The sequence below is a fragment of the Gorilla gorilla genome, chromosome 1 (genome assembly GCF_029281585.2).
Source record: "Gorilla gorilla gorilla isolate KB3781 chromosome 1, NHGRI_mGorGor1-v2.1_pri, whole genome shotgun sequence".
NCBI classification, from domain to species: domain Eukaryota; kingdom Metazoa; phylum Chordata; class Mammalia; order Primates; family Hominidae; genus Gorilla; species Gorilla gorilla.
Genome location: NC_073224.2, coordinates 40,173,789 through 40,201,773, shown reverse-complemented (window position 1 = coordinate 40,201,773; position 27,985 = coordinate 40,173,789). Strand labels below are relative to the sequence as shown.

Below are 27,985 nucleotides of genomic sequence, written 5' to 3'. Positions count from 1 at the left end.
CTTTAGCAGTGACAGCTTTCCTAACTACTTTATCTAAATTTTTATCTCCTCCTCTTCAATACTTTATTTCTCCCTTTCCTGCTTTATGTTTTCTCCTTAGCATTTAACATTTTCTAATGTAATGAATATCTCCATTATTTTCTTTATTTCTGTCTCGGTCACTGGAATATAAGCTCTACATGGGCAAGGATTTTTGTCTGTTTTGTTCACCACCAAATGTCCAGCAGTTTCAGCATTTTTATTTAAATTGTATTGAATTAAAGACAGAAACTTGCTTTTGAATTTCAAATTCTAGTAAAGAGGGCCGTGGTTGGTGCTTTTGACTACTGCTGTTTCACCTAGGTGGTCAAATTGTTTTAAACTACCAGTAACCCTTCAGCAAACTTCATTTTATAATTTGTGGGGTTTTAAAAATCAAAATAATTTGGGGGATTTTAAGTTTTCATTTTTTAAAATGCTTCTAAAAACAGTTTATGGTGATTTTGCAAACAAATTTTTATAATTATTCCAGCTGGCTAACTGCAAGATATTCAGATCTATGTTTTAAATGAGCAATTTAAAAATGTTTTTGCCATAAATGTGGAGTCAGTTAAAAACAATTTTTAAAAAATGTTAACGTTTTTCTTCAAGCTTTTTATCACAGTATGAACCTACATTTTTTTTTCTTTTCTTCAGTGTACTTTCTGATCGGAGCTGTTTAAGAGTTACGGCTGGTCCCACCTCACTGGATCTTGATGTTAATGTTCAGAGGACTCTAGACAACAACTTAGCAACTGAAGCTTATGAAAGAAGAATTAAGCGCCTTGAGCAAGAAAAACTTGAACTCAGTAGAAAACTTCAAGGTAAATATATTTTAAATGTATTTTCACTTTTTGAATTGTACTCACAGGGTTATGAGCTGTTTATTATAAGTGGTTGTTTTATCTTTGAAAAAAATTATTTTAAGTGGTGAAAAATCAAGTTGTAGAGATGTATGCAGAACACAGCATAATACCATTTATGTAAAATCACACAATTAATAGTAAACAACAACAAAATAGCTTTGGTCTCCTGTGGCTACATATTTATATTTATAAAAATGTGTGGGAATACCTTTGGGGATGGGGAAATGGGACCCTCCTCACTTCGTTATAGCACTTTAATGACTTTTCCTATCTTATTTGCTCAGTCTTTAAGAGCTCTAGCTCCTTTCACACTGTCATTCTCTGCAGCATTGCCTCTGCCATATTTGGTGATTTTAAAATGCACATACACATCAACTTTTTAAGATTCTGAGTGAGTTTCTTGATTCTTCACCTTCAGTGATTGTTTTCTCCACCTGGTTTCATGCAGTCCATCCTATGGTAATAAGATATGTCTTAAGATTACAATACCTAAAACTCTTCTTTAATCGCAGTTTCCAGCAAATCTTTTATAATCTCCTCATAATTTTTAGTGCTCTCTCTCTGACCCCTTAACTCCAGTATTTCTTCACTGCCACCGTTACCTACAAGTCTATCACCGTTTAACTCTGCTATTTATACCCTCATTTTTCGTTCTCTGGTCAGCCATAGTCATACCCTGGCATATACCTTCAAATCTATTGTTCCTCTTTCTCTTTGTCAAATACCTTTGGCAGAACCCCAACTGTGTTTGAATACAACTTTGTATCTTCAACTATCCAGCTGAAGACAGCTTGCTTAAAACACCCACAACGTGCTGACTAATATTAATTCAGATTCACAGACACTCACCTCAGGTCAGCTCTTCATGCTGTTTCCCCTAGTCTATTTCCCTATCCTGTGTTGTAAAATCCAGTGATGATTTCTGTCTTCACCTTTTAACCTATCAGCAATATTTGACCCTATGGACCTTTTATTCCTTCTGATAACGCTTTTTTTTTTTTTTTTTTTTGGCTTTTGGGGCACTTTATCTCCTGGTTTTCTTTTTCCTCATAAACCTGTCCTTCCCAGCCTCCTTTGCTAAGTTTTCCTCAACTCTTCGACCTTTGAATGTTAGAATATTCTCTATTTGAAGCAAGTCTCTAATTGAATGAGGCCTTCAATGAAGGTTTTCCTGACCATCCTATTTATAATTTAATCATGTATATATATCCCCAGTACTACTGTCTCCTTTTTCTGCTTTTTTCTCTAAAATAAAAGGATGTAACATAGTATATATTTTACTTACATATTTTGTGAATGAAGGAATGTATTTATGGACAAATAATCAGGAACTTGTAACTAATCAAAGTTTTACAATCACAAAACTTTACTGTCATACTTTTAGAGGCCCAGTAGAGAAAAAGGCTGTGTAGACATCAATAGAATGGACTATTTTCTGTTTTTCCATAAGTTGTTAAGATCTCTGCATATGAATTACTTCCCTTTTGTGACTGAAATTTTTCTGTTTGTTTTTTTTCTGTGGTGATACACATATAGCAAAGTGTGCAAGCATTCTACTTTTAAGTATAAGCCTAATAAATATTTGTATATGTATACACTGATGTAACCTTCACCCATATTCATGTGTAGAATATGTCCAGCATAGGGTAAAGTCCTCACTTGTCCCTTCCCAGTTTGTAACCTACCACTATGAAATAAACATCATCCTAAGTTCTTTCACCATTAATGAATTTTTACCGGTTTTTGATCTTCATATAAATGGTATCATACAGTATATTCTCTTATGTGTATGGCATCTTTCACTTGTTGTTTTTTGAAATTCACCCATGTTTTGTATATATCAGCAGTTTGCTCTTTTTTTTTTTTTGTACTGCTGTTTAGTATTTCATTGTATATCAGCACTAAAAAATTACCCAGTCTGTTGTTGGTAAATATTTGGGTTATTTCCAGATGTTGACTACTGTGAGTAAAGTTCGTGCAAATATACTTATCTGTTTATTTTGGTGGTCCTATGTACTATTTCTCTCAGATATATACCTGGGAGTACAATTTCTGGGCCATATAGTAGAGGATTTTCAGCTTTAGAAGATATTTTCAAAGAGTTTTCTAAAGTGACTATACCAATATATAGTTCTACTAATAATGTATGAGTTCTACTTTCTTCAACTCCCCACCAGAACTTGATATTGTCAGCGTTTTTCACTTGTAGCCATTCTGGTAGAAGTATAGTGATGTCCTGCCATGATTTTAATTTGCATTTCCCTGATGAATAATGAGGTTGAATATCTTTTCATATATTTACTATCCATTTGGATATCTAGTCTTGTGAAGTTTTGGTTCGAGGTTCTTGCCCATTTTTCTGTTAGGTCTTTATATATCTTTTTCTTAATAATTTGTATGTTACTACTTCACAAACAACGTAGAAACCTTTAGACAACTCCCTGTATGACTGTTGTTACATAGTTTACTTAATCTGTGTTATAAATCTTTTAATACACTTTTACTCGATTATTGCTTTATGTTTTCTTTACTCATTAATTTTAAGTATCTTTTTATTTACCCATATATTTACCCTTTTGGTGCTTTTTATTTCTCCCTAGTGATCCATGTTTCTATCTGGAATCATTTTTCTTTAGCCTAAAAAAATTCCTTTATTGTTTTCTTCTAGTGTGAGTGTGTTGTGACAAATTCTTGATAGGATTTTGTTGAAAATGTCTTTATTTTTACCTTCATTTTTGAAGAATACTTGTGCTGGGTTAGAATTCTAGCTTGGCAGCTTTTTCTTTCAGAGCTCTACATGTATTATTTCATTGTTTTCTATAATAACTTCCATAATATTTCTTGAGAAGCCAGCTGTTAATCTTAAGCTCTTGAATGTAATGTGTATGTTTTCCCTTCTGGCTGCTTTCAGTATTATGTCCTTAACTTCAGTTTCAAATAGTTGGACTGTGATTCACGTACGTGTCGCTTTCTTTATGTGAACAGAAAATCCTGGTTGAGATTCATTGAGCTTTTGCAATTTTCTTTGATGTCTTTTATCAGTTTTGCAAAATTCTAAGCCATAATCTCTGTAGATATTATTTTGCCTCATGCACTTTCTCCTCTCCTTCTGGGACTGTAATTGTGTATATGTTAGATGGTATCACATTTCCTTTATGCTCTGTTCTATTCCTTCCGTTCTTTCTGTTTTTTGTGTGCTTCATTAAGATATTTTCTATTGATCTGCCTTCAGGTTCACTAGTTCTGGCTTCTGCTTTATCCATTTTGCAGTTAAGTCCGTCTAATTAGTCTTAATTTCAGATATTGTCTTTTTTAGTTAAGGATTATTCATCTGATTCTCTCAGTTTTCAGTTTTCTGTTGAAATTTCCCCATATTTTTATGTATTTTTTCTCTGTTTTCTTTAACATTTTAATATTTTGAGGTCCTTATCTGTTACTTTCAACAACTGAATCATCTGTGAGCCTGCCTTTCTGTTTTTTTCTTTCATTTGTCATGCTTTTCTGCTTTTCCAAATGTCTCATGTGAAAGATGTCATGAATAAAAATAACACAGAGAAGAAAGTTTATATTATTTTTGCCCCAGAGAGGTTTCTCCCTTTTCATTCCATCAAGAATTGAGCTTGGACAAGACTAAATTGCCTTTTTTTTTTTTTTTTTTTTTTTGGAGACAGAGTCTCACTCTGTCGCCCAGGCTGGAGTGCAGTGGTGTGATCTCGGTTCACTGCAACCTCCGCCTCCCGGGTTCAAGCAATTCTCCTGCCTCAGCCTCCTGAGTAACTGGGACTACAGGCACGTGCCACCATGCCTGGCTAATTTTTTGTATTTTTAGTAGAGACAAGGTTTCACCATGTAAGCCAGGATAGTCTCGATCTCCTGACCTCGTGATCTGCCCGCCTCAGCCTCCCTAAGTGCTGGGATTACAGGCGTGAGCCACCGTGCCTGCCCCTAAATTGCATTTTGAATTAGACTCAACCCTACCTTTGATTTCAAATGCCCAGAATCGGGAGCTGGATAGAGCCTAGTTGGGCCTCTTTCTCCTTCACTTCCTAAACTATGGGAGATTTATTCTGTTCTTCAGCCTTCTGCCCTATACCATTTCCAAATTTGGTGTCTTGATGAAGAGACTGGCCATGTATTTGAAGCAGATTCTCTTCCTCAAGCAGCTCTTTGTCTCTGAAATAATTCTATACTATCGGAGATTTCTGTCTGACTTTTCAAAGCTCCCTAACTTCCCATGCAGCCCCCAAGTACATCAATTAAAATATACCATGGGAATAAAAGCACCATATGCTTAGGGACTTTGAGATTTCCAAATTGTTGCATCATCCCCACACGTCCTCCAGAAGCTTCAGTGGTTTTTCTTTCCAGCATGTTATCTCTCAATTTAAAGGCCAGGCTTGACCTAAGTACACTCACAGAAATGGATAAGGCTTCCAGGTAAGAAGCAGTTGTAATAGCCTCTTCACCTCAGAATGCCTCACTTCCCTGGCTCGCTTTCCCAACTCCAACTGAAAAAGCAAAGAGAACTAAGTAAAATAAACCAAAGATGTTTTTAAAAATAAGATTTTTTCAAATTATGTATTGAATTTTTACTTTTTACAGCAGGAGAAACAAAGCAGTGACCTGTTGCTTCCTAGTCCATCCCCTTATGACTAAGAATTTCCTATGTTTTGGGTTTTTTAAAAATGTTTTGAATTCTTTAATTTGTTCTTAGTATTTTTACATGTGTAGTATCGTTTGCACATAGCAAAGTGAACAAAAATGTAAGATCATTGCCTTTTGGTATGAATACTTGTTTCATAGCAGTGACATAGATTAACATTTAAACTGATTCATTCATTTATTAGCTATTTATTGAGTATCAAACAGCCCAGGAACTGTACTGCACATGACTAGGAATGTAATAAAAAACAGATAAAGGCAAAAATACCTCTCCTTGTTATGTTTGCATTCTGCTTTGAGGAGACAGACAATAAATCACATACAAAGTAGGGTCATCCACTGAGAGTTAGGAAGGTAGAGGAGATATTAGATATTTGACAAGAAAAAGAGAAAATGTGAAATGGTCAGTATGGAGACGAAAAGAGTAAATGAGCTAGGGAAATAGTTTAGGATCGCCAGATATTTCCAAGTTTTTTAAGTTTAGTAATCATGAGTTTTAAATGACTGTGTATTTTTTTCAGCCATTTTCAGCTACTTGGGTAAAATCATACAGTAGGAGGAGAGTAGAAATTAGCCAAGATAGAGGGCCTTCTAGAATAAGTACAATGGAGGAGAGAAAGGTAAAGAAATTGAAGGTATTTGCAAAACAGTGATGGACCAAAGAATCTAACCAGGGTAAGTAAGGAAGTAAAGAGGAAAAAAATGGAAAATGTTAGGAACACATTGATTGGCATTTCTGGTTGGAATGAAAAATTGTTGAAGTGGTCCCTAGAGTAGTAAGCTGTACAGATAAGAGAGATGATTTTGGAGGCCATGCAGTTATTGATAATGACAAAGTGTATAGCAGAATTTCTTAATTGGTGAACCACAAGCATTTGGGGTGAGGTAATTTTTTCACATGAGAGAGAGTTTCACACTCTGAGATATTGAACATTCTGAGTTTCCAGATGTTAAATGCTTGTAGCAGTCTCCTCATGTGCTGTGTCAACAACAGACTCCCGTTCTCCTGTGCCCTTACATAAGGTGATGGTACCACCTGCAGTAGAGAACCACTAGTTTAGGATGTGGCCAGTTAATCTGATGGTTATGCTGGAGAGAAGTCTATCAGCTAGATTGTTTTGGGCTGCAGATGTGAGAATTCTTAAATAATATGGATTTATTTTCTCACTTAAGTCAGAAGTAAATGGTTTCAGTGCCAATTTTAGGGTAGCTTCCCTATTAATTTCTTGGCTTTCCTTACATGATTCCACAATATTGTAAGCCTCAACTTTCAGATGTAAACTTTGGAAGGTAAGACCTCCCTTCATACACCAGATTCAGTTGTTCTTCATATATCATCTGACAGATATACCAGGCATTTCATTTATCACACGGTGATGTTCCCTGCTAGGACAAAAAGGAGCTAAGTAGATTCATTGGCAGAGTACACCAAGAATTCCATCTTCATATCTGCACATATCCAGAGACCCAGAAAGTGGAAAGATTCATTTAGTTTCATACATCTTTCATTTAATGGGAGATTAAAACCTCTCCCTGAAGCCCCCTAGTGGACTTCTTCTCAAGGTACCATTTAAGTTCTAACTAGGTCACATACCTAATTCTTGACCAACACTTGCAATGTAGAATGGAATTATTATGATTAATTTAAACCAGCCAGTTTTGACTGGGCCCACCTTACCTATGCACACTGTAGCCTGATAATTGAATTTGGTTCACAAGACAGAAGAAATGAATAGATGTCAGGTAAAAACAAGCAGTATCTGCCATAGGGGATTTATGTGCCTCAGAAGTCAGTGTTAGATGGATTATCTATTTTGATGTTAAAGTTACTAAGAATAATAAGAAGAGTAGTAATGGAAAGAGCAGCAGAGAACAACATGTAAAATCCTTATTTAAAAAAGAGTAAGATAGGGAAGACAAGTGAATAACCACATAAGCAGGAAATGGTCATTTCAGTAGACCTAGGAATTTTGAGGAGAGAGGTGGCAGTAATGAGCAAGGATGCCTGCCCCACCTTCATACCTGTGGTAGGTGGGGTACAGGAGGAAAAGTAGCTCCTATTAATATCCATTTGGTATTCTTTGGTCTTTTGTTTGTTTGTTTGTTTTTGAGACAGAGTCTCGATCTATCACCCAGGCTGGGTGTAGTGGCATGATCTCAGCTCACTGCAACCTCTGCCTCCCAGGTTCAAGCATTTCTCCTGCCTCAGCCTTCCGAGTAGCTGGTATTACAGGCATGTACCACCATGCCTGGCTAATTTTTGTATTTTTAGTAGAGACGGGGTTTCACCATGTTGGCCAGGCTGATCTCAAACTCCCAACCTCAGGTGATTCACCTGCCTTGGCCTCCCAAAGCGCTGGGATTACAGGCATGAGCCACCACACCTACACCTCCCCTGCATTGAGTATTTTTATGTCTCCCCGTTTTCTACCCCCAATTTAGATGTCTTAAAAAATAAAAACAATGGATGTTCTTTTCAAAATAATAAATACAGAAAGGACCAGTTTTTAGCATGTTTTGAACCCAAAGAGAAAGAAATGTATAAGAAATATTTATAAGATGCAGAAAATCAAGATCAGATGCACAATCTAGTATATCTTATACCTTTAATTCAAATTAACAAATATTTATTGACTGCCAAACATATAGGGATTATGGTTTACACACACACATGTACATATGCACACACAAAGTAATCAGTAATGATTTGCACTAACTCATAAAGAATTATGGTAAGGGAGAGACTTATTATGTGAGAATCCCTCCATAAATAGCAGAATACCTATTTTAGAACAAAGGGCAATTTCATTTCTGATGTAAAATGGTAAAAAATGTTTTCTTTGTTCCATGTCTTTCGATGATATCTGGGAATAAGCCTCAATAGAGTTATTGTTTTTTTAAAACCTTGTATTTTCTAATTAGAACTGCAAGATAAATTAATATTTTCTATTTTAACTAAATATTTTAGCTAAATTGTTGAGCCATGGTTACCTGTAGCTGGGCCTCAACTTTCAGACATAAAATTTGGAAGGCCAGCACTTCTGCATATGTATATTAACATGCCTAACCCTCCGTTTGTAAACCAGATTCAGTTCTTCGTATAGCATCTGACTGACATACCAGGCTTTTGAGTTATCACATGGTGATGTTCCTACTAGGAGAAAAAGGAGCTATGTAGTTGATTCATTGGCAGAGTACACCAACAGTATTTAAAACCAAAAATTATTAGAAGGTGGATTCTTTCATATATATATATGCAGTGGATTTTTTTTTTTTTTTTTTTTTTGAGATACAGTCTCACTTTGTCTCCCAGGCTGGAGTACAGTGCCATGATCAAGGCTCACTACCACCTCAACCTCCGGGGCTCAAGCAGTTCTCCCATCTGAGCCTCCTGAGTAGCGGGACTTCAGGCATGTGCCACCATGCCCTGCCAATTTTTATATCTTTTGTAGAGAAAGGGTGTCATTCTGTTGCCCAGTCTGGTCTCATACTCCTGGACTCAAGTGATCCTCCCACTTTGGCCTCCCAAAGTGCTGGGATTACCATGCCTGGCCTGATTTTTTATGACTTAATTTTTGAGTATTCACATGCTTTCTGTCAGTGAGTAGATGTTTTGTTCTATAAAATTGTATAAGAATTTCTCTCCAAAAAAATAATGTTATTAGTTTTAAGAATTTAGAGTATGGTGATATTTTTATTTCTTTTATCCTTTTTTTTAAAGAGTCAACACAGACTGTCCAAGCTCTGCAGTATTCAACTGTTGATGGCCCACTAACAGCAAGCAAAGATTTAGAAATAAAAAACTTAAAAGAAGAAATTGAAAAACTAAGAAAACAAGTAACAGGTAAATATCTGTGATTCACTGTTAATTCAATTTAGGAAATGTTTAAAAAATGGTTTATTCACACAAAAAACGTCTATTGAGAACCTGTCTGTGTTATGTGATGTGAGTTGCATGCTAGTCAGGGAAGGGCAAATAAGAATGGGTTCTGCTCTCAAGGAGTTCACATTTTGGTCTGGGAAACAGATAAACAGTTATTGCAATACATATGAAAAGGCTATCAGGAAAAATAAATGGAGGTACGTGGAGAGTACATAGGAGGATCACCTAACAGACTTACATGAACAAGGATGGCTTTTTTGGAAGGCCTATTCATTTTGGAATTTGTCTGGCAAAGCATATTTGTGAGGAGAGGAAAAGGTGAGTTAGGAGTGAGGAAGAAGGACACTAGAGACAAGCAGATTGCATGTATACAGGCATCAAGAAAATTTATTTTCTTTGTTAATGCAATTATCTTTTCAGTGTATTACTGAGATTAAAACTAAATTTGACAAGTGTTCGTATACCTATTATTCATTTATTGCATTTTTTCAATAAATATATTGAGCACCTACTATGTAGCACGTGTTGTTTTAGGCTCTTGGGATTCAACATTAAGCAAAACAGACTAAACAAAAATTCTTTGCTTTGGCCTGGGTAAAGGACAGAAAACAGAAACCAGTAAATATATAACTTTGTAAATGATACAATATGTTGGAAGGTAATAAGTGGTTTAAAAATAAGAATAGAATAAGGAGAATTAGTCAGATGTGCAAAATGAGGAGTTTTATCATTTTAAGTATAGTGCTCCAGGGGTAGGCCTGACTGAGAAGATGACATGTTAGCAAAAATTTAAAGAAGGCAAGGGGGTTAGCCATACAGTTATCTGCAAAATATGTGTTCCAGGCAGAAGGACTAGCCGGTGCAAAGACTGTAAAATCAAATGTGCCCCAGGTGTTCAAGTAAAACAGAGAGTACTGGGTGGCTAGAGCAGAATGAGCAGGCAGGGAGAATGGAAGGAAATGAGAACTAAAGGGGTGAAATGGGCTTGTTGCCTGATCAGTAGAGCCTTACTGATTGTTGTAAGGTTTTGGTTTTTACTCAGAATGAAATGGCAGTTTTTTGCAGGGTTTAGAGGCATTACATGATCTGAATAAGCAGAGGGATAGGAAGAGAGAGCAGAAGGTACTATTTTAACGAGAATGGTGAGGCCTCTCCAGAAAGGTAGTTTTAGGCAAAAATAAGTGAAAGAGAAGAAATAATCTAATGTAGCATCTTTTATAAAAATGACTATTTAAAATGCCATATTAATACTTTGTTTATATTAAATATATGGAGATCTTAATTTTGAGCATAATTTATGAATGCTATTTTGTGTTTTTAAGAGGCTCTCCTCCTAAGAAATATCTATATATCTAATCTCTGTTACTTTATCTTTCCAAAAGTAAGTTATTGTAGATTGGGAACATGATAAGTGAATCATGGAGTTTGCTTTGGTACCAACAATAACATTAAGAGTGTCACTGAATGTCCGTGTTAGAGTTGTATGACACTAAAAAAGCAGTAGAACAGAAGACCAGCTAGAATGGTCAGTGATTCGTCTTCAGAGAAGCAATCGCGATTTGGAAAACTTATTCATAAGCATATCTCTCCTCTTTTTAATAGTAGAATGTGGCTTTGAATGGCAGTAGCTTTTGAAAGCTTGCTAATTAATTTTAAAACTGCCTTGAAGTAGATGGTATTGATGTAAAATATTCAAATCAACAATCTAGTTGTTATGTCATTCACTAAAATAGTTGTGAGCTTCTTTGTTAGCTCTATGTAAGAGCTGAATTTTTAAATATTAAAACGTTTTGCTGTCATTCACAATAATGTTCTGGCACTATCCAAAGGAAACCTTTGTTGATGTCTAACCCAGTATATATAGAATAATAATAAGTAATTTCATTTTCTGAGTAATTCCAAATGGTATTGTATTTTTAATTTTATTGTTCATGTGTTTATTGTAATATATAGAAATATAGTTGATTTTTATATGTTTATTTTGTATTCTATAGTGTTGCTGAACTCACTTATTAGTTCTAGGAGGGTTTTTAAAAAATAGATTCTTTGGGATTTTTAATTCTGACAATCATGTCACCTGCAGGTGGGAACAGTTTTATTTCTCCCTTTCTGATCTATATGCTTTTTGTTTCCTTTTCTTGCCTTATTGCAAGAACTTGCAGCACTATGTTAAAAGAAGAATGATGAGAAGAACATTCTAGCTTCTTAATCTTGGGGAAAAGCATTCCTTTTCCTCTGTTTCTGTATTTCTAAGGGTTTTTAAAATCATTAATGGGTGCTGAATTTTGTCAGATTCTTTTTCTGTATCAATTGATATGAACATACGATTTTCAAAAAATAACCTGTTAATATGGTGAATTACATTGGTTGATTTTAAAGTATTGAACCAGCCATACATCCCTGTTATAAACCATGGTCATGGTGTACAATTATTTTTACATATTGCTGAATTCCATTCCTAATATATTTTTAAGGATTTTTGCATCTATATACATGAAGGATATTAGTCTTTAGTTTTCCTTTTTTTTCTTCTTTTTCCTTTCTTTCTTTCCTTCCTTCCTTCCTTCCTTCCTTCCTTCCTTCCTTCCTTCCTTCCTTTCTTTCTTGTACTGCCTGTTTTCTCTGTCAACGTAGCTGGTGGCTCCTGTCACCAGCAGCCACCAGAGGCCTGAACAAAAGAGTACCAGCAGGGGATCCACCTGCATGCATCCTTTCTGAAGCAACCTTGCAGTCAGGAGTCAGATTGCTGGTACAGCGTCAATGACAACCTCGATGTGAACATTTAAGAGTTTTTAGTACTTACAGACCTTGTGGCACGTGGCACGCCTGGAGGCCACACACCTGGAGGTCAGGGAGTGCAGGGAGACAGAGAGCTTTGAGCAGGAGAGCATGGCAACTAGCAGTATATATTAGGGAATAGGGTGTAGGTCACTTTAAGTTTGTAAGCCAGTGCTCGAATGGTCCCCTTAGAGGAGGCAGCTGGAAGGCAGGATCCCAGTCTGCTAGGTGGGAGAGATGTCTCCTGCTTGAGCCCCTTGGGTGTGGTGTAGAACTGGAAACTGCATCAAGAGTGACTAAACCCTGCCTCTGAAACAAGAAAGCTAAACCTGGACTCAAAGTGGATGCTGAGGCAACATAAAATTATTATAAAATTATACATTTATTATAAATTTATGATTTATTTTAAAGTAAAATTAAATATGCTGTAAATTTGTAAATACAGTTGATCCTTGAGCAACATGGATTTGAACTGTGTGGATCCACTTACATGCAGATTTTTTCCCCAACCAAATAGAGATTGAAAATACAGTATGCTTTGGATCCGAAACCCAACCCAGGTTGGAGGTAGAAGTCCAGGTTCCCCGTGTGGTTTCTACTGACAATGTGTGAGGGGAGGCTTGTTGTCAGCCAGTGAGGGTTAATGTCCTGTCTTTTTCTGACATCACTCTTTTTTTTTTTTTTTTTTTTAATTTGGAGACAGAGTCTCACTCTGTTCCCCAGGCTGGAGTGCAGTGACGCAATCTCAGCTCACTGCAACCACCATCTCCCAGGTTCAGGCAATTCTTGTGCCTCATCCTCCTGAGTAGCTGGGACCACACCCGGCTAATTTTTTGTATTTTTAGTAGAGACGGGGTCTCGCTGTGTTGCCTGGGCTGGTCTCGAACTCCTGTCCTCAAGTGATTCGCCCTCCTCAGCTTTCCAAAGTGCTGGGATTATAGGGATGAGTAACCACACCCAGTGTTTTTCTGACACCACTCTTGCAGATGTGTTTGAGCATCTCATTATAGCCTCATGAGGTTGGAAATCTAGCTCCCCCTGCACTTGTCCATTATTGACATTGGTGACATGGGGCCAGTTTTTTTTTTCTGTGATTGTTATCTCAAGTAGAATTGTTACTTTCTATGAGTTGTCTGTCTTTCTGGTCTACCCCTTTCCTAATCCTTTGGCTAGAAAGAGCAGGCTTTTGTTGGGGCTTTTTCTCTTTACAGCTGTTGTCATTTATGGGTTACCATCTTCTTTAGCTCTTGTTCTGGGATATATGAACCAAGAAGAAACCCCAGAAAACTCACCTTTATGTTGTTTATCAGGTCCCAGTGTCCTGAGGAAGTTTTTTTCTTCACATTTCAGAGTCGTCTTATGTTTGTTTTATGTATAATGTCTAGGGTTTTAAGTTATACTTAAAATGGGAAGAATGGGAAATATATCTATTCCTTCTTCCCAGAACTTGAAGTCTCCAGAGTAAGCTTTTAAAGTATAAGTCTGTTGAGGTCACAGCTTCAACATACCTACCTTCAGTGGATCCTCATTGCGTCCAGGATAAAGTAGAAATTTCTCAATTCTAATACAAGACCCTTCATTATTATGCATGTATTTGCCTCTCGAGCTTTGTCTCTTGTTACTACTTCCTTGCCCAGTGATTCCAGCCATGCTGAATCACCCAGTGATGCTCCACTTCCTTCACATACTGTTTTTTTCCTACCCTTTCTTTCTTTCCTTCCCTTTTTTTAAAAAAAATACAAATTGAAGGCTCCCCTTAGGACCTGCCTGATGAGTAGCCCCAACTTTAATTTGGCTCTGAAGAAAAAAATATATATACCTTCAAAGAAAATATATATACCTCCAAAGAAAAATACATACCTCTGAATAATATATACCTCTGAAGAAAAAAAAATACCTCCAAAGAAAAAATACCTTCAATCTGTCATTCCTCCAGATACTTCTTGAGCAAAGTCTTTGTGTATACAAATACCCACCATTAATGACTGTTTCTCTTGTGTTTCCCAGCAGCAGTGTTCTCCAATATTTTTAAGTTTCTGGAAAAAAATGTGACAGTTTTATAATTATTGACAACTTCTTTTTAATATTTGCTTCTTTACCATACTCTGAGCTTCTAAAGGTTAGGGGTAGGTTATAGTAGGTTTTCCTACTATATTCCTAGTGCCAAGCTTATTGCCAGTATTGTATAACTGACACTAAATATATATTTGTTGAGTATCTGCAGACAAAAATAAAATTTTTTTAAATAAAAAATTCATACCTCATTTAATATTTTTGTATGAGAAAATAGAATTTTTTTGTTTCCTAAATGAAAAATTATAATGTACTTCTGAGACTCTCGTTCTTATGTTGCCTTGAGGTTGGGGATATGTGCCTCTGTGTACTGTTTCTGTTTCTCCAACCCCAAACTAACACACACACACTCTCTCTCTCTCTCCCCTCCCTACCTCCTGTGAATAGGGGCGTTGATAATAAAGGAGCCTATTTTTACTGATTATAATTAGAAATAAAGTTTCTTCGCATCTCAGAAGAGTTACATAATGGGAAAAATGAAACTATCCATCTTGTGGATCAGGGAGATGTTTTGGTTATTCTGCCAACCTCCCGCTGGCTCTAGTCTTAACCCCTTTCCAGTTTATAGTGTTCCACTTTGAATACTGCTTTAATCATGCCCATTTTTTGACCTCGATTCCTATAGGACATATAGCCTGCCACACAATTTGCATTTGATTTTCTACTTTATTATTTTTTTAAAGAGTGTTGCTGTTGTCTAACTTACCTCCTTCAAGACAGATTCCATATTTTATATTTCTCTTCCATGCCATACAGTGCCAAGAAAGTAACCCCATATGTATGATGCCTTCATTAAGTCCTCATTACTAACAAGTTGAATTTTATAGTCCTAAATAGCACCCGTGAGCTAAGAACCATTTAGTTGGTATCAGCTAACCCAGTTTCGTAGTACTGCTTTTTCTTTTGAGACAGAGTCTCATTCTGTCACCCAGGCTGGAGTGCAGCGATGCAATCTTGGCTCACTGCAGCCTCCGCCTCCTAGGTTCAAGTGATTCTCCTGCCTCAGCCCTTCTCGAGTAGCTGAGTTTATAGGTGTGTGCCACACCTGGCTAATTGTTGTAATACTAGTAGAGATGGGGTTTCACCATGTTAGCCGGGCTGGTCTTGAACCCCTGACCTAAGGTGATCTGCCAGCCTCGGCCTCCCAAAGTGCTAGGATTACAGGCATGAACCATGGTGCCCGGACTAGTACAGCTTTTTCTATTTGTTCACTATAATTAGTTTTTAACAACTTTATCTAAATGTCATGGCTAATTGTGTTGGATATTTATAATAGTCTCTGGATTTCTTTCAGAATTATAGCCATATTTGCTATTTGTTGTAGTGAAAGTAAAGGCTCTGCTGCCTTACTCATTTTATAGTATTTGACCAAAGTTCAGAGCATTCTGGATTTTTCGTGATATGGGGTTTTCATCTTTTGGGAATGCAACATTCTGTGTTTTCCAAATTACAAGTGCTGTGTTTCTCTCCATAATGGAGGATTTTATTAAATATTAGGGGAGGGGTTATCTTTTCCAACACTTCTTAATCTAGTACATTATTTTTTATTTCACATAATTCACATGCTGTTGTTTAAATGAATGTTTTGAGCTTTTTTCACTTTTGAAAAGTGTCTGAAATATAAAACAGGGAAATTTGACATATATTTCTCTAACAACTCCATTGCAAAGCAGCCAGAATGAAATGGCTGTGGTGAAAACTAAAATTAACACTATATTGAAACAAATCAGTAAAAATATCCTTAAAGCTTTTAGAAGCTATCCCCTGTGATATCATCTGTTATAAACTTTATATGATAGAGAAATTTTATGAAATACTGAATTTTTTGTTTCTCAGAGCTGTTGAAATAAGTCAGTAACAATAATTTCTGAAAAAACAACATGTTAGAGAAAAACACTTCAAAAGTAGAAGAAAGAAAGTGTGCTCAGAATGGATTACTAAATGTACCATATTGCTACTCTAAATTGATTTTCCTTAACCATAAGATTTGATTAAAATGAACCAGGAAGTGACAGAAGTCAGCTGCCTTACAGGCTACATTTTTACTCTTAATTATGAGAAATAACAAAAGTAAATTAATATTTACTTTAGAAATTGTTGAAATCCGGGCCAGGGGCAGTGGCTCATGCCCGTAATCCCAGCACTTTGGGAGGCTGAGGCGGGCGGATCACCTGAGGTCAGGAGTTTGAGACCAGCCTGGTCAACATGGTGAAACCCCATCTCTACTAAAAATACAAGAATTAGCCGGGCGTGGTGGCGAGTGTCTGTAATCCCAGCTGCTCGGGAGGCTGAGGCAGGAGAATTGCTTGAACCTGGAAGGCGGAGGTTGCAGTGAGCCGATATCACACCATAGCTCTCCAGCCTGGGTGACAGAGCAAGACTCCGTCTCAAAAAAAGAAAAAAAAGAAATTGTTGGTATCCTAAAAATGTTAAAAACTTAAACTAGAAAATATTTAAATGTGTTTGAAAGAAATTGATTTAAATAGAAATATTCCCATATGAAATGCCAAAATGTGATAAAGTGATAAAATACAGTTTTCTGAATATAAGGCTAAACACCATGATTAAGATTAAACACCCTACGATTTTTAGTTTTCTTCACATAAGCATTCATTAATTGATACTGTTCAGATACTATGAAAACCAGTTAATACAACTTTACATCTTCAAAAGTTAACTATGCTATTAATAACTATACTTTCAAAGTAGGTTTTAAATCTATCAATTTATTGCACTGATATCAGTTATTTATGGAATGTAGAACTATACAATGCATGATACACTAATACATTTAAGTAATTTTTAGACTGCCGGATTCATCTACACAAGTGAATTGCTCTTCCCAATAGGACTAACATATTAACACTGCTTCATTTATTGAAAGCATCAGTCTCAACAATATACAACACTTTGTGCATTGGTTCCCACACATTAATGTACAAATGAATGACTTGAGGATACTGTATAGATTCTGCTTCATTAGGTCTTGATTGGGGCTTGAGATTCTCCATATCTAAGTTCCTAGGGGATGCTCATGTCACTTGTCTGGGGATGGTACTTAGAGCAGGGATCCCCAATTCTCGGGTGACAGACTGGTACCAGCAGACTGGGCTGCACAACAGGAGGTGAATGGCAGGTGAGTGAGCATTAGCGCCTGAGCTCCACCTCCTGTCAGATCAGCAGTGGCATTAGATTCTCATGGGACCGTGAACCCTATTGTGAACTGCTCATGCGAGGGATCTAGGTTGCATGCCTCTTATGAGAATCTGACTAATGCCTGATGATCTGAGGTAGAACAGTTTCATCCCGAAACCATCTCCCGGACTCCTGGGCTGTGGAAAAATTGTCTTCCACAAAACTGGTCCCTGGTACCAAAAAGGTTGGGTATTGCTGACTTAGAGTAATAATGTGTAAAGAACAGAAAATATCCAGAGCAGAACTGATAATGAATGTTGTTTAGATTTCTCTGTATCACTGACTTCAATTCTTTACTAGTTTACTTTTGATACCAGGAACATTTCCTATCAATTATTACATTTTGAGGCATAGGTTAAAATCAATAATGTTGTTTCTTAAAAGCACCTCTTATCTGAGAATGTTAAACATTATTTAATAACATTACCTTGTAAGGTGGAAAAGTCAGTGCAAGATTTCCTGGGCTCTAGTCTTAGCTCTGATACACATTTTGCAATGTCACTGTAGGCAGATTATTCAACTCCCTGAGTTTCTTCATCTGAAAAATAGAAGAATTGATTTAGATCAGGAGTTTTTCAGATATTTGCTCTTTAGAAATCAGAGTTTATTCTTCAGATAAACAGTGGTGAAACTAGACCAAGTGATTTGGAACCACCCTGTTAGAATCAAAACCGTCTTATACGGTAATTTGACTAACATCAGCACTAGAATGCTTACCAACACTGCGGTAAAACTTGCCTTTTTTTTTTTTGGTTGGTTGGTTTTATTGTTGCTTGTTAGTTTTAAATTTTTAATTTTTCCGAAGGTGCTGTTTTTGGAAGCATGCTTTTTTTTTTTTCCCTAATGAGTATGTAAGGCATTTTTGCACATCTTCACACTGGCATACGCCATTCACCATCTTTACAGTGAACTGATAATGCATTTAATTTGTCAAGAGTCATACTGGTATACACTGTCAGATCTAACACTAAATTGAAAATACCAATTTTAAAAAACATTTTAGTTGTTTTACCTTAGGTTCAATCATTTGCTTTTATACAAATAGTAAAAGAAACATTGTCTTTCGTTTTTAGAATCAAGTCATTTGGAACAGCAACTTGAAGAAGCTAATGCTGTGAGGCAAGAACTAGATGATGCTTTTAGACAAATCAAGGCTTATGAAAAACAAATCAAAACATTACAACAAGAAAGAGAAGATCTAAATAAGGTAAAATATGTGACTAGATCATTAAAGCTTTTTCTCTATTTTGAATCTTGTATAATAAGAATACTGAAAGCATTCATAATGAATTACAATAATACATAGTATATTTTATCTTCTTAAAAGTTGGTCTAAAAATTTAGGATTATTTTGGTGTATGTTACTTGGTTAGTAGCTAGTAATTAAGAAACTATTGAAGCTTGAAAGTTCAGAATCTTTTATTCTTTTAGAAAGTTAATAGTCAAAGGACTAGATTAAAAGAATGTTATTGAAAAAGAAACATGAAGAAATAAGAAAATAGTAGAAACTGTTTAGCATCTATAGAAAAAATTTAAAATACAGGCATATTTTCATTATAACTTACTGATATGAATATTCTTAAAATATTATAATTTAAAGTTTATTTGGTGATTTAATTGTTTTAAATGTCAGTTTTTATCTTTCAAAGCAGCAGGGGTAAATAAGCTAAAGTTATTTTCATAAGAACTTTGTGAAACATTTAAACATTATTTTAAACATCAAGAAAATTTATTGATAGCTAAGCCTCTGTAACACAGCCCAATAAGGTAAATAATATTCAAGCACTAGAGAAAACACTTTTCTTGAACCACATGCTGCTAAGCACCGTGACTTTCATTAACAAATAGAAAAATGTTGGGACTAATACTAGCCATTGCAAACAAGAAATCAGTAGTTTATGGCATAGCATAAGTTGTATTCAGTGATGTAATATATTAATATAATGCACTGATAATATAGAATGAATGAAGTCCTCCTGGGGAAGATTTGAAAGTCTTGGTGCCAGGAAGGAGATGGAGGGAATTAAAAATAAAACAAATAACCTTTAGCTGATGAAACTAATCAAAAGGACTAAAAGAGAACGCTATTAAAGAATAGATTGAAATAGACCAGTACATTTTTACTTTCTGCTTAATGCAGTTTCAACCAATTTTTTGTATAGGTCCATTTAAATTCATTGCCAATTTAATAATATTTGTCATTTAAAACTGTTAGTGTTCTATTCGCTTTAATAATATTATAGTAATATTAATGGTTTACCATTTTTATTGGTAGGATTACTCAGCCAAATTTAGTTAACATAATCGGCGTTATGCTTCCTGCTTTCTACTCTTCTGAGCGATTTCCTTGGAAATCTAAAGAGAAGGATCTTGGATTCTTTCTCTAACCCTTTGGAAAGAGGATGAAAATCAGATAGCTAGATTTATAGTGACAGGTAGTCACCAATTTTTAATGTTTTAGTATTAAAAATCCTTTTTATATATTTTGAGAAGATGATAGTGCTGACGAAAAGAAACAGATTATACCAATAAAGGACTTTGAGTGATTTGCTTAATATCCTATAGGCAGTAGAAAATGATTTTTCTCCACATTCCTTGCCAACACTTGTTATCCTTTGTCTTTTAAAAAAAATAGCCATTCCAATAGATGTGAAGTGACAGCTCGTTATGGTTTTGATTTTTACTTCTCTTATGACTAGTGATGTTGAATACTTTTTCATATACCTATTGACCAATTTGTATGTCATCTTAGAGAAATGTCCACTGAGGTCCTTTGCCCATTTTTTGATTGGGTTAGCAAATATCCTGATTTTTTATAATGCCAAACTGTTTTCTAGCATACCAACTTCCATTTCCACGAGTAGTGTAGAGTTCCTGTGTTCATATTTCCAGATTTATTACTTTTGGCCAATCTAGTCTAAATTGAGATTTTAGGTTTTAGAAAATGTTTGGTTGTGGTCTTAATTTGCATTTCTCTAATTAGTAATGAGGTCAAGTATCTTCACATGGGTCTATTGTCGTTTACATTTCTTTTGTGAAATGCTTCTTAATATCTTTTGTATATTTTTCTGTTGGGTTTTTTTCTTACTGGTTATAAGAATTCTTGGAAATATTTGGACATTCTAATCTTTTGTGAGTTATATGTGTTACAAGTATCTCTCAGTAGCTTATCTTTTTGCTTTTAGGAATCTTTTTATTAAAAAGCGTTCTTAGGTTTGTTGTGGCCAGATTTATCAATATTTTTATGGTTAGTGTATTTGCTGTCTTGTATAAAAAATCTGAGATTTAAAAAAATTCTCCTAAATTTTTATCTTAAAGTTTTAAAATTTTAGGGTCTGTATCTCAACTATTTTTTGAAAACTGTGAAGATGGAATTTTGATTAAAATTGCATTTAATCAGCTGGGCATGGTGACTTATGCTTGTAATCCTGGCACTTTTGAGAGGCTGAGGCAGGAGGATCACTTGAGTCCAGGAGTTTGAGACCAGCCTAGGCAACAACAGAATGAGACCCAGTCTCTACAAAAAATAAAAAAATTAGCTGGGTGGTGCACACCTGTCATCCCAGCTGCTCAGGATGCTGAGGCAGGAGGTTCACTTGAGCCTGGTAGATTGAGGCTGCAGTGAGCCATGATCATGTCACTGCACTCCAGCCTGATCAACAGAGCAAGACCCTATCTCAGGGGGAAAAAAATGCACTGAATTTATAGGTCAATTTAGGGAGAATTAACATCATTACAATATTGTCTTTAAGTTCTTACTATCTGTATTTATTACTATTTTTCTGAATATACACACAGATTTCCAGAATAGAACAGATTGTTATTACTTACATACAGCAAAGAATAACTACATGGCTCCCTTCTGTGCCAAGTCTTACCCCAAGAGAAATACCCTGAGAGCTGGCAGGATAAAACCCTACACATAAGGAGTCTGTGTTGTGAATGAGGAGCCTTGAAAACATTTATGCAGGTGCTTATATAGAGGAAAGAAGCAACTGCTTCCTGCTTTCTCCTGAGAGAGTTCCTTGGAAATCTAAAGAGAAGGATCTTGGGTTCTTTCTCTAACCCTTTGGAATATAGATAAATATTCCCTCTGGAAATATAAGCCCGGAGTCTCCTGCTCCGTCAAAGGAAGCCCCCTTGGTCCAGGCTCCTACTCTCTCCCACCCCACCTTGAAATGTAAACACATAACCTCCAGAAGGTAAATCTCTTAGTTTTCTCACTACTAAATCAGTTATAAGTTACTTTTTAAGACTTTCATTTAGCCCAGGTTTCGGTAAAATTTGTTCAAAAGGGACCAGCTGCAAAAACATAAAAGTTTCTCTGCATTCCTAAAGTCTTTTTATTTGTAAACATGATATCTCTCCATATATTTAAAGTTCTTTTAAAATGTTCTTCCATAAAATTTCATACAGAAAAGACTTTCATTTCTTTTCTTGTTTGACTGTATTAGCTAGAACCTCAGTACAGTGTTGACTAGAAATGATAATAGCAGGCATCCCCATCTTGTTCCCCGATTTTAAAGAAATTGCCTCTGATATTTCATCGCTAATAATGTTTGCTGTAAGTTTTTAATAAATAATTTTTATCAGGTTAAAGAAGTTACCTTCTATTCCTATTTTATTAATAGCTTTTTATTTAGAATGGGTACTGACTTTATTAAATGTGCCCTTCTGTGCTCTATTGATATGATTATATGATTCTTGTCCTTTAATAAGTTGGTGTGGTGAACTACATTTGTAGACTTTTTCTAATATTAAGCCACTGTTATATTTCTGGGTTAAGCCCAAATTTCTTATAATACTGTGATAGTATAGATAACATTTATGTAGCAAATATCTGTTCTAATAGCACTGTTGTGAATGTTTTACATATATTAAATTATTTAATCTCCATCACAGCCCCATGAGTTAGGTGTTATTCTCATTTTATGAATGGTGAGACCAAGCACAGAGAAGTTAGTTCACTTGCTCAAGGTCATAGAAATAGAAAGTGGTGGAGCTAGATTTTCAGCACAAGGAGTTTAGCTCCAGACTTCATGCATATCTACTTTATATATCACTGGAACTGATTTACTAATTTTTAAAAAGGATTTTCACTGTTTTTTATAAGTGAGATTGGTGTGTTTTTTTTTCCTCTCTTTTCTTTTTTTTGATATTCAGATTATACTGGTCCATAGAAAGAGTTGAATTGCATTGCTGCTTTTTCTCACGGACCAATGAGTTATTTATAAGTATCTTTTAAAATTTTCAATATATGGAGTTTCATCTTTTTTTGTTGACTTCTAATTTAGTTGCAGTGTCATTACAGAACTTGCTCTGCGTGGTATCTGTTCTTTGAAATCTACTGAGACTTGCTTCATGGCGTAGCCTGTTCCATTTTTAAAACATTCAATGTGTGTTCTTGAAAATAGTTCGTGTTCCAATTTAGAGAGCAAGCTTCTGTGTATGAAGCTTTTCAGATCGTCTTTATATTCACTATTTTTTTTGCCTACTTGGTTTATCTGTTAATGACTAAGAAATTAAAATTTTTCATTATAGTGATGTTTACCAATTTTTCTCTGAAGTTCTAACAGTTTCTTTTTAATGATTTTGAGACTCTCTTATAGAAGGCACAAAAGTTTAGGATAATATTTCTTCTTAGTGTACTGAATTTTATCATTATGTAGTGATATTCCTTATCCTTAGTAATACTTTTTCTACTGAAGTCAAGATTTCGTTTCTTAATCCAGTATAATAGATGGCCTTTAACTGGTTACTAATGTATATGGATGTGTTTCTACTATCTTTTCTTCTGTTTGTCATGATTTTTGCATGCTGCTTTTTATTTCCTTTCTTCCCTTCTCAAAAGTTTTTAACTGTGGTAAAATACGTATAACATAAAATTACCATCTAAACAATTTTCAAGTGCACAGTTAAGTAATGTTAAGTGTATTTACATTCTTGTGCAGCAGTCCCCAGAACTTTTTTTGTTTGAAAAATCATTTATTTCTTCTTCACTGAAATTTGTTGTTGTTGTTGTTGTTGACATTTTAGTTTACTCTCTATCTAGTCTTTTGGTGGTTACTCTTGGCTTCTACTATGTGTATTAACCAAGTTTAAGTTTAAGTTAAATATCCTAAAACTATTTCCCACAAACAATTTAAAGACGTTTAATTTTACAGATTGAGTATCCCTTATCTGAAATGCTTGGGACCAGCATTTGGATTTTGGAATATTTGCATTATACCAGTTGAGTATTTCTAAACTGAAAATCCAAAATCTGAAATGCTCCAGTGAGCATTTCCTTTGAACATCATATTGGCACTCAAAATGTTTTGGATTTTGAAACATTTCAGATTTCAAATTTTTTGGATTATTCAAGCTGTATTACCTCTTTACAGCTTTCTTTATGTGTTGTTATTGGCCAGTATTTTAGCTGTTATCTTTTGTTTACTGTACAAAGTTAACATTTTTATAGTATAATCTTATATACACATTTGTTTACATTCACATTCATGTTAACCATTTTATTAGCTCTTCATTTCTCTTGCATTAGATCTCTAAAATCTTTTTTTTTTTCCCTGAAATAAAGCTTTACTGGTTCCTTTAGTGCAGATCTGATTATGGTAAGCTCTGTCAGTTTTGTTTATATGAAGCCTCAGACTTGAAAAGTAATTTTGGGGGTATATAATTTTAATTATCTTCTCATATCTTTGAAAATATTTTACCCTGTTTCTGTTGCTGTTGTTACTTCTTCAGTGTCTGTTCTTAGTCTAATTTTCCTCCTCCCCGCCTTATTTGAGGATGGGGAATAGGTGATTTGTCTTTCTTTCCCTCTGATTTCTTTACGGTCTTTTATTTCTCTTTGGTGTTAGCCAGCGTCGTTTTTTGAACACTTCTGGTTTGGGTTTTTAAAATTTTTTCTTGATTCATAAATGTAGAGCTTCCTGTGGTGATGGATGCATGTCTTTAATTTTAACATTTATGTTTTTTCATTTCTTTTCTTTTCCTTTTTTTTTTTTTTTTTTTGAGTTGGAGTCTCACTGTATTGCCCAAGCTAGAGTGCAATGGAGTGATCTCAGCTCCCTGCAGCCTCAGCCTCCCAGGCTCAAGTCATCTTCCCACCTTAGTAGCTACGACTATAGGTGCATACTACCACACCTGGCCTTTTTTTTTTTTTTTACATTGTTATTTTTTGTAGAGGTAAGGTCTCACAATGTCGCCTAGGCTGATGTTGAACTTCTTGGCTCAAGCAATCCTCCTGCCTCAGCCTCCCAAAGTGCTGGGATTATAGATGAGAGCAACTGTGCCTGGCCTTATGTTTTCTATTTCTAAATGTTCCATACAGTTCTTCTATAAATCTTGGTCATTTTTAATAGCCTTTTGTCATTTTTTCGTTTTTATTATTTCATCGTTTATTCCTTGAAATGTTTCATATGTAGCAATTTTGTGTTGATATCTAATGATTTTAATACCAAGATACCTTTGATGTTTATTTTTATTGTTTTTGTTGTTTGATTGTGGTGCTTTGTTCTTTGAGTATTTTGGAATCTGTGGTTGTGAGCTCATTCTTGTTTGTTCTTAATATGTGAAAAATTCAGATTTCATTGCACTTCTTTCCCCCTAAGAAAATTTGCATTTCCTTTTGCTGGGAGGCAGGTAGTGGTACTGCCCTGAGTCCACTTTAGCTCTCCTCTAAGTTTCTCATTTTAATTAGGGAGTCTCCGGTTTAGTTTCTATCTCCTTGCTTCTGGCTTGAGGCGTATCCTCCATGTCAAGGGCAACACTTGTTTTTTATGAAAACAACCTCACAAATATTTATTAAATTTCACAAATATTTATTTTGACCATCATATCGTTTATTCCTAAACTTTTTCCTCATTTGTGGAAACTAAGGTACTATAAGGTTAAATCAGCAGCTCCTGTGCATTTACTGTATTAGCATAAGGAATTGAGACTATATCAGGACACCATGCCGTTAATATCTGTTCAGAAGTAGTTTATTTCTTTTAATTTGTCCTAAGGTGAATAATTTTGGCTCTTCTTGACTTAATAATAGCTATTCTGATGGCCAAATTTGGTCTCTAGGTTGCAGAATTGGTAACTTATATTCTTTTTACAAAACTGTAGGAACTAGTCCAGGCTAGTGAGCGATTAAAAAACCAATCCAAAGAGCTGAAAGACGCACACTGTCAGAGGAAACTGGCCATGCAGGAATTCATGGAGATCAATGAGCGGCTAACAGAATTGCACACCCAAAAACAGAAACTTGCTCGCCATGTCCGAGATAAGGAAGAAGAGGTGGACCTGGTGATGCAAAAAGTTGAAAGCTTAAGGCAAGAACTGCGCAGAACAGAAAGAGCCAAAAAAGAGGTTAGTAGTCAGGCAAATTTTGTAGTGCCCATGGGATAGTGATTAAAGCTGCTTTTTGAGACTAGTAATATAATATATAATTTTTTCTTTAATATTTTTAAAGTTATTTTTATAGTTTGTTAATATTATTTAATATGGATTTAAACATTTGAATTATCTTCTTGTTACAAGGTAAATTCTCATTGGGATAAATGTTTTGTTTGGAGAAAAATTATAACCATGAAATCTGCATTTTTCATTCTGTTTTAAAGCTGGAAGTTCATACAGAAGCTCTAGCTGCTGAAGCATCTAAAGACAGGAAGCTACGTGAACAGAGTGAGCACTATTCTAAGCAACTGGAAAATGAATTGGAGGGACTGAAGGTATCTTTTGACTTCACATTTATGAAGCTCAATAAATTTTCTTCTCTTTAGGCTTGTTAGGGGTGTTAGCTTATATACTGTATTCGGTGTGCAGTGAAAACTAGCCTTTCTTCAAACCTAGTATTCATAATTCTCGTTCTTACCAGTAGGAAGCTAATACAGATTTCTTAATTATGCTGAAGAAAATGGAGGACTATGTTTAGTGGAAATATGAATCTATCAGGAAGGAGTTAGAATGTTTATGAAGACCTACACAAGATGTACTGGTAATCTGCATGGGAGTCATGGTTAGATATCCAGACCCTCTGTATATCTCATAAATGACTCAGGAGAAGCTCAGGGGTAGCTTTGCAGACACTTGTGTCTGTTAGGATAAGATGATAATGGGCATAGTCTAAAACATCTCAGCAGAAGGTGCTTTGCAAGGGAAATTCTTGAGCCGTTCTGGAGTCAGACTACCTATTCTTAACTTCTTGCTTTCACCAGTTACTTGCTGTGTAACATGTAACATTGGACAGAACATTATGGGGCCGGGCACAGTGGCTCACGCCTGTAATCCCAGCACTTTGGGAGGCCGGGATGGGCAGATCACTTGAGGTCAGGAGTTCGAGACCAGCCTGACCAACATGGCGAAACCCCATCTCTACTAAAAATACAAAATTAGCCAGGCATGATGCGCACGCCTGTAATCCCAGCTACTGAGGAGGCTGAGGCAGGAGAATTGCTTGAACCTGGGCAGTGGAGGTTGCAGTGAGCCTAGATCACACTATTGCACTCCAGCCTGGGCAAGAGCAAAACTCCATCTTAAACAAAACAAAACAACATTTAACCTCATTATACTTTAATTTTCTCCTCTATAAAACTATTTCATGTGACGAGTACATACATACATTTGTAAGCTGACACATTGTAAGTGTTCAGTAACTGTTAGTATAATAGTATTATGTATATTACAGTGAGTGAATTAAGATCAAATTGACGTGATATTTTTACCATACTAAGTAATAGTCTGAATGTGGTATCTGCCTTTTATCTTTTTTGACTGGAAACTTTTTCCATCCTGTTTTCTCTGCTATATCTGTCAGCCCCCATTTCACCTACTTCTTTTAGGACCATGCTTAGTCTAGTGTCTAATTATCCATAACATGTAAGAATCATACTCCTTAAAATCTACATACTCCTGTACTGCTTCTTGGAATTCTGTTAATACCTGTAGCTTAGTTCTTATTGTAATTATTTATTTGCAAATCTGTATATTTCCAACTAAACTGTGACCTAGCTTATTGAAAACACAGACAGTTATATTGTTAATTTGGCCCTGGCAAAGGACCAGATATTTAATACTTGTTTAATAAACCTGTTAAGTTAATGAATGAATCATGTGGTAGAATTGGTCAGAGCTTACTTTGTCTGACAATTGAATTTCAGTGGTTGCAAGTCAAATTCCTTTGCTGTAAATAGAAATATAAACTCTTGATTTTATTCTTGTTTTTGTTTTGGGAGTTTTAGTTCATCATGAATTCATAGTCCTGGTTAGCTTTACGAAGTAGAGATGTGTCTTCTATATACCTCTAGAGCAGGATTAGTATGTAGAAGTAATTACATCACCATCCCAGATACTTTTCAGTCAGGGCCTGCTTTGTTTCCAGCACTATTCTGGGTGCTTTGGATGATAAGAATAATAAAGTACAAACTGGAAGAAATCTTAGGCATTATTTTTATTTGAGAAAATTGAGGGTCAGAAGAGTTAAATATTTTAGTCATAAGTGATAGAGTACAATGTAAACCCAGGT

At 35.4% G+C, this 27,985-nt stretch overlaps 1 protein-coding gene across 20 annotated transcripts in view; it reads left to right on the top strand.

The window, feature by feature from the left end:
• Positions 1-27,985, top strand: part of CDC42BPA (CDC42 binding protein kinase alpha) — a 323,893-nt gene that overhangs the window by 175,236 nt on the left and 120,672 nt on the right. For 17 of the 20 annotated variants that reach the window (XM_055371555.2, XM_019031344.4, XM_055371627.2 and 14 more), the window contains exons 10-14: positions 676-842; positions 9,268-9,390; positions 18,549-18,682; positions 25,588-25,830; positions 26,082-26,192. In XM_055371555.2, coding sequence (XP_055227530.1) covers positions 676-842; positions 9,268-9,390; positions 18,549-18,682; positions 25,588-25,830; positions 26,082-26,192 — 778 coding nt within the window. The remainder of the gene's footprint in view (positions 1-675; positions 843-9,267; positions 9,391-18,548; positions 18,683-25,587; positions 25,831-26,081; positions 26,193-27,985) is intronic. The other 3 variants (XM_055371684.2, XM_055371673.2, XM_055371619.2) reach the window with 1 other exon arrangement.